Source organism: Cyprinodon variegatus, unplaced genomic scaffold, assembly GCF_000732505.1.
Source record: "Cyprinodon variegatus isolate N-32 unplaced genomic scaffold, C_variegatus-1.0 Scaffold1602, whole genome shotgun sequence".
NCBI classification, from domain to species: domain Eukaryota; kingdom Metazoa; phylum Chordata; class Actinopteri; order Cyprinodontiformes; family Cyprinodontidae; genus Cyprinodon; species Cyprinodon variegatus.
Genome location: NW_015152055.1, coordinates 66,193 through 77,475, shown reverse-complemented (window position 1 = coordinate 77,475; position 11,283 = coordinate 66,193). Strand labels below are relative to the sequence as shown.

Sequence of the window (11,283 nt, the reverse complement as noted above, 5' to 3'; positions counted from 1 at the left end):
TCATGCCCAACATTTCGTCGCCTATTTTTGCTTTGGCACCACAGCGCCACTTACAGGCCTTGCATACATTTTGCAGCGTTTTCATGCATTCGTGTGGTCGATCACATTTATTTTACGTCTTTACGACAAACGTTCTGGAAAATATTAGCGTTTCGTGTTCGTTTTGACTTCATGTGGACGGGGCCTAATACACATTTTTCAAACCTTGTATAATCATGTTACACATTTAGCAAACTGCTTAATGTTAATTGATGTTTTTTTGGTATGTATCTGTTAACACAGTATAATGGCACATATTTTTCCTGTTCAAACCTAGGAGCCTGGGTCATTCAATATGCGCCTGTATGAGCGAATTGAGTTTGGCGGCCAAATGATGGACCTGATGGATGACTGTCCCAACGTAATGGACCGCTTCAACATTCCCAATGTCTTCTCTTGCAATGTTGCAAATGGGAACTGGCTTTTCTACGAGCGTCCACACTATCGTGGCAAGATGTACTTGATCCGACCCAGAGAATATAAAAGGTTCAGTGATTGGGGTGGAAGAACCGCCAGGGTTGGCTCCATCAGACGTATTGTGGACTATTGACCTATTGTAGGCTAGTGTAAGAACCGTGGAAACATAATTTTCTATAATTAGGTTTTATTTACAATGATCTGAGAAAACAAGATCTAAAGAACTAAATAAAATGCAACACTAACATTGACTTATTGAATGGGTTTGTTGTAAACACTTAAAAATAAACACAAAACAATAATGCATTCGTGCACTAACTCAGGCAACCATTGAATCTTTGAAAATGTTAAACAGTTCAGCAGCATTAGTACCTTAAACCAGAGTTTAAGTTTTGATCACAAATACACCCAACTGATTAAGGTTTTATGTATATGCCACTAACCCAAGACTATCTCCTACTAAACTATGCAGGTGTTCTGTTTATGCCGATGAAGAAATGCTCACCTCTGCATGCAAAATGATCTAAGTAGCTCCAGCCAGGTTTCTATTTTAGTTTTAGTTTCTATTTTTAGTTTATTTAGTTTCTATTTTGAGTTTCTATTTTTTTAGTTTCTATTTTAGTTCATTTATTCCAGCTTATCATTATTTGACCATTTAGGGAATATAATAGATAATGGTATAGCAAAATGATTCACTACAGTTAGTTTATTTTCACAAATGTTTTCATAAGAGTTTAAGTATTCTACAAAAAACTAAACACACATCATATGCCATTCTCCAACTCTGGAAACCAGGTGTCACTCTATCAAGATAAAGTTTATATGTCACAGTTTATGACAAGATCCATTGAATGATAATAGAATGTTGTTATAATTAACAAGCTTAAATAGTATACAGATCAATTTCCTCAGTGCCGGATTAAACTCTTGGTTTATGTTTTGACTTTCTTCATACTTACATTATCAAGCAATTACAATATTCTAACACATATATCTCGAAGGAATCACAATAATTACAAAATATGTTGTTATTGATTCTTTGCGCTGTATTGACTCAATTGCCAGGTAAGTAAAACACTTGTAAGTTCATGCAAATGTCATTTAAATTAGAGGACTATTTCTGTTTATTAGAGGAAGTCAGTTTTTATATTGGGGGACTTTTTACCCTTAAATAATTTGATATCTGTCACCACTTCAACAGCTCAGTATCTTCTCTGTGGTAAAATCTCTTAAGGGCCAGGAAAAAGTAAACGGCCTGTATTTAGTGATTTTTTTTTAAAATTATTTTTAAGTTAGATGACTTCAGTGTGCTTTACTCCACATTTAGTCTGTCATTTGGTTAGTTTTGGTTCCGTTTACGTTTTCTTTTTGGGTTTTGATTGGTTTTATTTAAATTTTGTGTTGCTTTCTGGTTGTACTTGAGTTCTTGTGTATTTCTTGTTTACCTTCTGTAAAGATCTCAGAATATTGGACCCAGAATTCAAGGTGAGACAGACAGTGGGAAAGTTCAAAGTGTTTATTAACAAACAGGTGCGCGGGGCTGCTCGGATCTCTGATTCAAAGTTCAGTCCAATCGCGGAGGTTTGACCGCAGTTGCGCCAGGCGACGCCCCCAGAGTTCCTAGAGAGCGAGCAGCAGACGCCGAGCAGCAATAGAGTCCAGAAGGGGAAATCCAAGGCCGAAGTCAGGAGACAGTTCCAGGTTCAGAAGCCGATAGAATCCAGGGCCAGATGCAACAGACAGAGCAGACAGGGGCAAGGCAAAACTCGAGATCCACAGGGCAGAAAACTGGTCATAATCCGGAAAACAGACAGACTAAAGATTGCTAGGGAACGTCTCACCAAAACACACAAATAATCTGGCGCTGATGGGAGGCAAACACACAACTTAAATAGTAGAGGAACCAGGTGGAAATGATCGGCGATAATCAGCCGCAGAACCAATTAGACAGGGGAGCAAGGAGCAAAGGAAAAAAAACAAACCATCAGGGCCAAGATCATGACATAACCCCCCCTTCAAGGGCGGATTCCAGACGCCCCAAAAGGCTGATCAGGATGATCCCTGTAGTGGGGTTCCTGATCCCGGATCAACCGGGCCGGAATCCAGGACCTTTCCCTGGGTCCATAACCCTCCCAGTCAACCAAATACTGGAGCCCACTGCCTATCCTCCGGGAGCTGAGAAGGCGCCTGACCGTGAAGGCAGGGCCCCCCTCTCTGAATCAGGTGGGTGGAGGTGAACGGAAGGGATAAAGGTCTCCTCTATCCCCATAAAAGAAATCCAAACCAGACTCAGAAGAAGGGGGAGAAAAATAATCCGGACCAGGCTCCGGGGGTGCTGGGGCCGAGGTTACTGGAAGATCTGGGGTTCTGGAAGTAACCACACGAGTCTTAGGTAACAGGAGAGCTGGGGAGGCAGAGAGTCTGGTGCGTCCCAGCCTAGTTTTACCCCTAGAAGGACAGGAACTGAGGAAGTGTCCATCACTGCCACAGTAGAGACAGAGATGATAGCTGATGCGACCCGCCCTCTTCTCCTTGGAGAGGCATGTGCGCCCCAGCTGCATAGGTTCGGGCTCCGGCATCCGAGCCGGACCAGGGGCTGATGCAGGAGCATAGGGTGCGGAGTGAAGATCAGGTTGAGGAAAGGCGGTCGTCAGAGCTCTCCTCTCCCTGCGACGCTCAGTGAGGCGAAGGTCGATCCGGTTGGCAAGGTCCTCCAGCTGCTTCAGAGTCCGGGGGTAGTCGCGGGTCGAAAGCTCATCTTTGATGCTTTCCTGCAGGCCAAAGAAAAAAACGTCCATAAGGGCGTCTTCATTCCAGGAACAGTCGGCAGACAACAGGTGGAAGTCAGTGATGTACTCCATCACTGACCGCTCTCCCTGCCTGAGAGTCAAAAGTCCCCTGGAGGCTTCCCTACTCGGAAGAACTGGGCAAAAAACTCTGATTAGTTCCAAAGAAAAATTATTATAAGAGCTGCAGAGTTCGGGATTATTCAGCCACTCTGAGGTTCCCCATAATTTGGCCTTTCCCGCTAACAGAGATATTACATAGGCCACCTTGGCACGGTCAGAAGGAAACGCAGAGGGCTGTAACTCAAAATGAATTTCGCACTGAGTCAGGAAGGCTCTGCATTGGTCAGGATCCCCTTTAAACGCTTCAGGAGGGGACAGACGTGGTTTGAGAAGAGCTGGACTATCAGTAGAAGATGAGGGCGCGGCAGCTGTCACAGGCAGGGCAGCTGGAGCAGCCTGATTACGCAGGTAATCAAGGATCTCCTGCATGTCTGATTCAAGCCGGGAAATGCTTTGATCGACATCATTTCGCCACTGCCCGTCTGCCGATGGGTCCATGTTTTGGCCAGGTTATTCTGTAAAGATCTCAGAATATTGGACCCAGAATTCAAGGCGAGACAGACAGTGGGAAAGTTCAAAGCGTTTATTAACAAACAGGTGCGCGGGACTGCTCGTCTGCTGCTGGGCGGATCTCTGATTCAAAGTTCAGTCCGATCGCGGAGGTTTGACCGCAGTTGCGGCGGGCGACGCCCCCAGAGTTCCTAGAGAGCGAGCAGCAGACGCCGAGCAGCAACAGAGTCCAGAAGGGGAAATCCCTTCTGGACTCTGGGCCGAAGTCAGGAGACAGTTCCAGGTTCAGAAGCCGGTAGAATCCAGGGCCAGGTGCAACAGACAGAGCAGACAGGGACAAGGCAAAACTCGAGATCCACTGGGCAGAAAACTGGTCATAATCCGCAAAACAGACAGACTAAAGATTGCCAGGGAACGTCTCACCAAAACACACGAATAATCTGGCACTGATGGGAGGCAAACACACAACTTAAATAGTAGAGGGACCAGGTGGAAATGATCGGCGATAATCAGCCACAGAACCAATTAGACAGGGGAGCAAGGAGCAAAGGAAAAAAAACAAACCATCAGCGCCAAGATCATGACACCTTCTTTTGTTTCAGTCTTCTTCTCCTAGCTCTCTTCTAGATTCTTCCATTCACGCCTACTCCTCGTCTGCTGATGAGCCCAGTCTTCAGTCCAGTCTCCCATGTATACCCCTCTTGTGCAGTTTGTTATTACTGGTTCCTTGTCGTTCCTTGTCGTTTTTTGTGTTTGGACTTTGCTTTCTGTTGCCTTTGGATCTACATTAAATCACCAAAACTCATCTCTAACTCCTTCCGTCTTTGCATTTGGGTCCTCCAAAACCTCCAAACAACCAGATAATAGGAACCAGCCAGAAATGGACCGAGCAGAGCCCATCTGGGAGGACGCTAAACTCTTTCAAACTTTTTCAAAGACTTATGGCTTACTTTGGACAACATCTCCTCTTTCTATCCTCCTTGGGAGAGGTTAGTGCAGCTTGTGAATTAAAGGAGATGTGAAAGACAGTTTGAACTCCTTGATGCAATTGGAATAACTGGTATGTTTGAGGAGATTGAATGGAACCAACAAGCCTCTGCAGCTCAGTTTCTAAATCAACCTCCTTCACCCATATCACCACTAACCTCATTACCTGTTTCTCCGTCTGTTGCCTCATGAAAACACGCTGCTCCTACTTCTACTGCTGCAGAATCTCCCATGCCGGCAGCAGAAAAATGTATGGTCTTTCAAAACGGGTCAGCCCAACGCCGCCTGTCACCTGACACCACGGCTTCCTCTGCAGTGAGTCTGCCTGATACCCCCACTTACTCTCCAGCGAGTCGGCCTGATGCCAACCCTTCCTCTCCAGTGGGTCGTCCTAACAACGCCCCTTCCTCTCCAGCGGGTTGGCCTGACACAGACCCTTCCCCTGCAGAAGTTCAGCCTGACGCCACCCCCTTTCTCTCCAGCGAGTTGCCCTGATGCTGCCACTACCTCACTGCTGCCAATACCTCAGACTGCTGCAAACCACACACCTCCACCAGGCCAGGTCAGTTTTCCCTGTGGTCTCAGCCACAACCTCCAGGACCAGCAGTTTATTTATATAGTGCCAGTTCACAACACGTTATCTCAAGGCACTTTACACTTCAACCAGATCTTACAAGAACATTTAAAATCTGTCCTCATGTCCACACCACCAGCAACCAGAGCTCCTCATCTAGAGGAGTCTTGTGTAAGAAATCTCTTTTAGAGGGAAAGGGCAGACCTTTTCCCTTTCCTGCCTCTTGCTGTAGCTACTCAGTCAGGTCCTGATAGTGCTTTTTCTCCAGGGTTAGATCCTCCCAGTGTTCTTTATCCACAGTCAGCTTCTCAGAGTTTCCTTTCTCCACAATTAGCTTCTCATAGCGTCCTTTTTGCACAGATAGCTTCTCATAGTGTTCTTTCTCCTCAGTCAGATCTTCTTCGTGTTTCTTATCAGACAGGCACTCTGGGTTAGAGCATGAAACGGGCCTTGAAAGTCAGCCCGAAACCGACCCGAGTCCGAAAGAACCAGGCCCGTGCCCGGCCCGTTATGATTGACAGCTTTGTAGAGCCCGACCCGTTTGCAGCCCGACATTTTTCAATTGTGCGCATTAAGGGCTAATCTCCGTTTCACTTCTGTAACATCCATTTTGCATTCATCGCGTATAGATCGAACTTTATCACATGATCATTTATTTGCCGCGCATATAACGGTTTAAAGCCCGAGCCCGGCCCGGCCCGAATGAAATAATAAAAAGTACAGCCCGAACCCGGCGGTTTTACTGTATTTTGTTTTTGGCCTTTACCTTATGTTGCCTTTGGATCTACATTAAATCAGCAAAAACTAATCTCTATCTCCTTCTGTGTCTGTATTTGGGTCCTTCAAAACCTCAACACAAACTGACTTTGTCTTTCATCTATCCAAACACACATATATGGCAGTTCCAGTTCTTTTATACGAGAGGGAATGTTTCACAGAATGTGACAAAGAAAAGGGTTGTAACTTTCAACCAAAAACAAATATTAAGAAGAAATTAAGAAATTAACCTTCGACAGTGTAAAAGGTAATTCAATTTGATCCTGTTATAACCATTTAAATGTCAAAGAAGTTTGTTTTTGTAATCTGACGCTGAATGACTCAATCCAACTATACTATATATATATCTACTATACTATAATATATATATATATACTATAATTTGCACAGCATTTTGCCATTGAATGAAGAGAAATTGTTGGCAATGAAAGGGTTAGAAAGCCTTTCCATAGATTTACTGAAAGTTTTAAGCAGGTAGGATTATAACTTTTCAAAATCAGGGTTGCAGCTTTCCCAGCTTTTTGTTTAGTGTTCTTATCATTTCTTCTGGCAAAATTAAAAACTAAAGGAGCTCCAGCAATGTTTTTTCTATTGATGTTGCCTGTGTTCTTGAATTTTCATAAACTCTTATAATGTTTAGCAAAGGCATAGTTCATACTTTATAGTAAAGGATCTTTAAAATAAAGATTCCTAAATCGGATTTGCTTTTTAAAGTGTGTTCTGCACATGGGTCAGAGCTCTGCCTAACATCATGACATAATAAGTATTTGGGTAAAAAATGACAATAATAGTTTTAATGGATTAGTATTTTATCAAATTACTTATCAAATTCGGCTGGGGAAATATATTAACAGTAATGCAGTCTTAAGGCTAATTTATACTTTGAAACCAGGTCCTCTGCGTAGGTGTTGCAGTGAACAAAAAGCCGTCCCCTCCCCCTCTGCAGACGTTCCGCTGCTCCTCTCCCAAATTGTAGCTGACCGCAGACAGTGCCGATGACAGGAGGCCGGCTTGTTTTGTTTTTATGACCGAAATTGCGGAAAACAACACGTGAAGTTTGACCCGCTAGAAGAGTGAGGTGCGCGAGAACGCTGAGACCCTTTTTCCACCTGGATCTCCGCTCTTTTTCGCCCTCATGTCCCTCCGTTGTCCGACTAAACTCGCCCCAACTTCATTGCCTCGGCCGTATCTAGACCCACAGCGTATAGCGCAGACCACGCTTCAAAATTGAGCATAAATCAAAAATGTCTGCGTCAAGCTCACTGCGACACACTGCTGCAGGAGTATAACCAGCCCTTTAGATGTAGGGCAAGCCCTTAAGGTCCAGTACTGGGCCCACAGGCGGTACCCACTACACCTGTTAAAGTTGGTCCAATTTCTTGAAACAGGATACTTTAATGCTTCTAAAGCTAAAATTATTATTGATATTATGTTTTTTATGACAAAGACCTTCGATGGAGATGTGATTTATAAAACTTTCTAACACTGGCTGACTTTTCCAGAAGTTATTTTTAGGGACACCGCTCCACTCTGCCCCTCATGGCAGGTATCCTTGGAAACTAGAGAGTTTCCAAGGATACCTTGTATGTCTTTTTCAGACATTGTCAGGTATTATATTTCTGTGTGTGAGTAAAGTTTAAAGTAATTGTCACTTTATTAACCATATGCACAATATTCTTTGTGAAGAGTTACAAAAATAGTTGATAATATATATCATAGATGTCATGACTAAATGTTGCTCATATGTAAAAGAAGGCCATTAATGCAGCGGTCCCCAACCACCGGGCCTCGGACCGGTACCGGTCCGTGGGTCATTTGGTACCGGGCCGCACAGAAAAAAAGTATATATATATATAATTTTTCGACAATCAGAGTCTGAGTGATGTTTTATTTTGAAAAATATAAAAAATTGCGGTATTCTCTCCCAATTACATCAGTCGGTGCATCTGTGCCTCTTGACACAGGTTAATTCAGTTTAAGACTCATCCTATCTATAACATCCTATCATTGTGAAGCGGGATTTTCTGCGGTTACAGCGACCAAAACAAAGCTACGGAGCAGACTGGACATCAGTAGCACACTTCGTCTGTCATTTTCTCCGATTACGCCTAGATGGGAGTGGCTTGTTGTTTTATTTTTATGCAGTTTGTATTTGATTTTATGCCAGTTGTATCATTTTACTTGATCGTATTCCCCCCGAACCCCCCCCGCTCCGGCCGGTCCGTGAAAATGTTTGTCTGACATATAGTGGTCCGTGGTGCAAAAAAGGTTGGGGACAGCTGCATTAACGGACACTAGCACTTTTATTTAACAAGATTCCCTTTAATGAGGGGGGGAAACATATTTGGCATAGTTTTTGCACGTTTGGCTAATTGTGCTGAAATGACAGCTTTGACTGGCACAATGGCCTGCTAAAACCATGTGCTTAAACTGGTTCAATCCAAATTTGCTACATTTGCATTTAAGTGGTTGATCAGTATAATCTAAAGCGACTATTCCTGTTTATTTATTATCTCCCATTTAGCATTCTTTAGTATTTGTTCTAGTTTTATTTTGCCATTCATTGTTTACATTTATCTTTAGGTTATGTTTCCCAGTTACTCTCCATTTAGCCCCTTGTGTCACCTTCCTTTCCATTGGTTTTCTTGTAGTTCTTTCTCTGCACACCTATTCCCACTCAGATCATTACTCCAATCTTTGTACTGTTAGTCTCCTCCTCAGTGTATATGTACCCCTCCTGCAGTGTGTCTTTGCTTGATCTCCGTCATTATTTCAGGTCTTCATCAGTCTCTGTCAGTCACATTCCGTTCATTCTGTTTTGGTTCCTGTGTTCCTTGGCTGTTTAATGTTAGACTTATAGGCTGAATCCCAAACCGCCCCCTCACTATCAAGTGTCACTCGCATTAAAGTCACACTCGCAACTGTGGAAGGCGTCTGGATTGTACGTGACATAGGACGTAGGACAGCTCTTCCCATCCAACGAAAAGGGAAAGCAGTAGTTCCCATGGCAAAATAGTGTTGCTACTTAACATAACATCAAATATTTGCCATTTTCTAAAAAATAAATCTATGCAGTCAAAAGAAACACTTTCAAAAAGGACCTTCCATTTTGGTAATAATGACAACTTTTTTCATAGATGACGAATGAGGGGAAGATGGAGCGGGAGATTGATAGGCGGATTGGTGTGGCGTCTGCTGTGAAGCGTGAACTGTACCGGTCTGTTGTGGTAAAGAGAGAGCTGAGCAAAAAAGCAAATCTCTTGATTTACCGGTTCATCTACGTTCCTACCCTCATCTATGGTCATGAGCTTTGGGTCATGACCGAAAGAACGAGATCCCAGATAAAAGCAGCTGGAGTGAGTTTTCTCCGTAGTGTTTCTGGGCCCCTAGAAATAGGGGGAGGAGTTCAGTCGTCCGGGGAGGACTCAGAGTAGAGCCGCTGCTCCTCCACATCGAGAGGAGCCAGTTGAGCATCTGAATAGGATGCCTCCTGGACTTCTCCTTGGTGAGGTGTTCCAGGCACGTCCCACCGGGAGGAGGGCCAGGGGGGAGACCCTGGGTCACGCTGGAGGGACTATGTTTCTCGGCTGTCCTGGGAGCGCCTTGGGGTTGCCCCGGAGGCGCTGGACCAAGTGGCTGAGGAGAGGGACGTCTGGGCCTTCCTACTGAAGCTGCTACCCCAGCGACCCGACCCGGGATAAACGGAAGAAGATGGATGGATGGATGGATGGATGGATGGATGGATGGACGGACGGACATTTTTTTCTTTTTTGTATCTGTCATTTTCGTTTTCTGCGTGATGAAGATCCAGCAAACAAGCAGAACTTGCATTTGAATGCATGTGTTTCCTTCGCCACTTGTTCTCCTTTACACCTGCTGCCAAATTCAAGCGAGCTTGCACTGTTGCAAACTCACTATTTAACTCTGCTGCACCACTCCCAAACTGTAGGTGACCGCAGACAGTGGAGGCATCTGATTGGTCAAATCTACATCCGCTCTACACTATGCGTATTACCTTACCAGTTTGTTATGTTTGTATGACAGCCTTTGTTGAAAACGACTCCTGAAGATGGACCACCTAGAAGAGCGAGAGAACGCTGGGACCCTTTCCCCACTTGGATCCTGCCTCTTTTTCAACCTCATGTCCCTCTGTTGTCGCACGAACTTGCCTCCACTTCCTCACCACCTTGGCCGTATTTAGATCCACAGCAAGTTCCTGATGGTTCCTGTTGCATCGTGGTGTGGAATAACATCACTTCGCTTCAATGTTAAACATAAATAAAAAATGTCCATGTCATACCTGCGACAAGCTAATTGCGACACACTGGTGCGGGAGTATAACCAGCCCTTTAATGTGGTGAACCCTCTGAGGGATTGTGCTTAGGGTTGGTGTTTAGGTGCTGGTTTAGGATTCATCCATACTTTGGCTGCAATAAATCTGCCAGACTTAGATAATCTCTGTCTCCGTCTTTGCATTTGGGTTCAGCCACAATCTTTTCGATTTGGTGACAGTCTCAAAAGTTGTCATTAGAATTCAAACATTTTTTTCACCATTAATATTAAAATAACTACCGGCAAAGCAAAAAAGCAATACATTAGTTTCTTTGTATAATAAAGAATAAGACATAGTAACTGTTGTGGTAGTGGTTTTACTCAAAAATATATTCTAAACATATGAAGATGAGTATATTTGCATATGTCACACAGCATATAGTAAAGAAATTATGTAAATTTGTGAAATTCTTTGGTAAAACCTATATGTTATGTAAGGATTTTGCGCAGACAGACATTTCGGGAGGTCCTATGCTAAATTAACTGTCAATAGGAAGCCTCCTGATTTCTCTTTTGGCCTCCTTCCTTACTACCTGCACTATTTAGAAAGCAATTATTATGGAGAACACTGAAGCATTTCCTATAAGTTACAATGTTTTCTTTTCAGCACCACCTAATGACTGCTTCTACCGACTGCTACCATACCCAATCTCCTGAGGCCGATTTGGGTTCGAGGAGAAAGAAGACATAGAAAATAAATTAGAGATACAAAAGGCAACTGTCAACCATCTCCACAGGCGACCCCGTCCAGGAAACACAGCCAGGCATGAAAGAGAGCACATAAACATCCATAACATC

General features: G+C 43.8%; 1 protein-coding gene across 1 annotated transcript in view; it reads left to right on the top strand.

Annotated features, from left to right (window-relative positions):
- LOC107104061 (gamma-crystallin M2-like) overlaps positions 1–595 on the top strand; it is a 12,828-nt gene extending 12,233 nt beyond the window's left edge. Inside the window, exon 3 of the mRNA XM_015403972.1 lies at positions 317–595. Coding sequence (XP_015259458.1) covers positions 317–589 — 273 coding nt within the window. The 3' untranslated portion in view covers positions 590–595. The remainder of the gene's footprint in view (positions 1–316) is intronic.
- Positions 596–11,283: the final 10,688 nt, after the last annotated feature.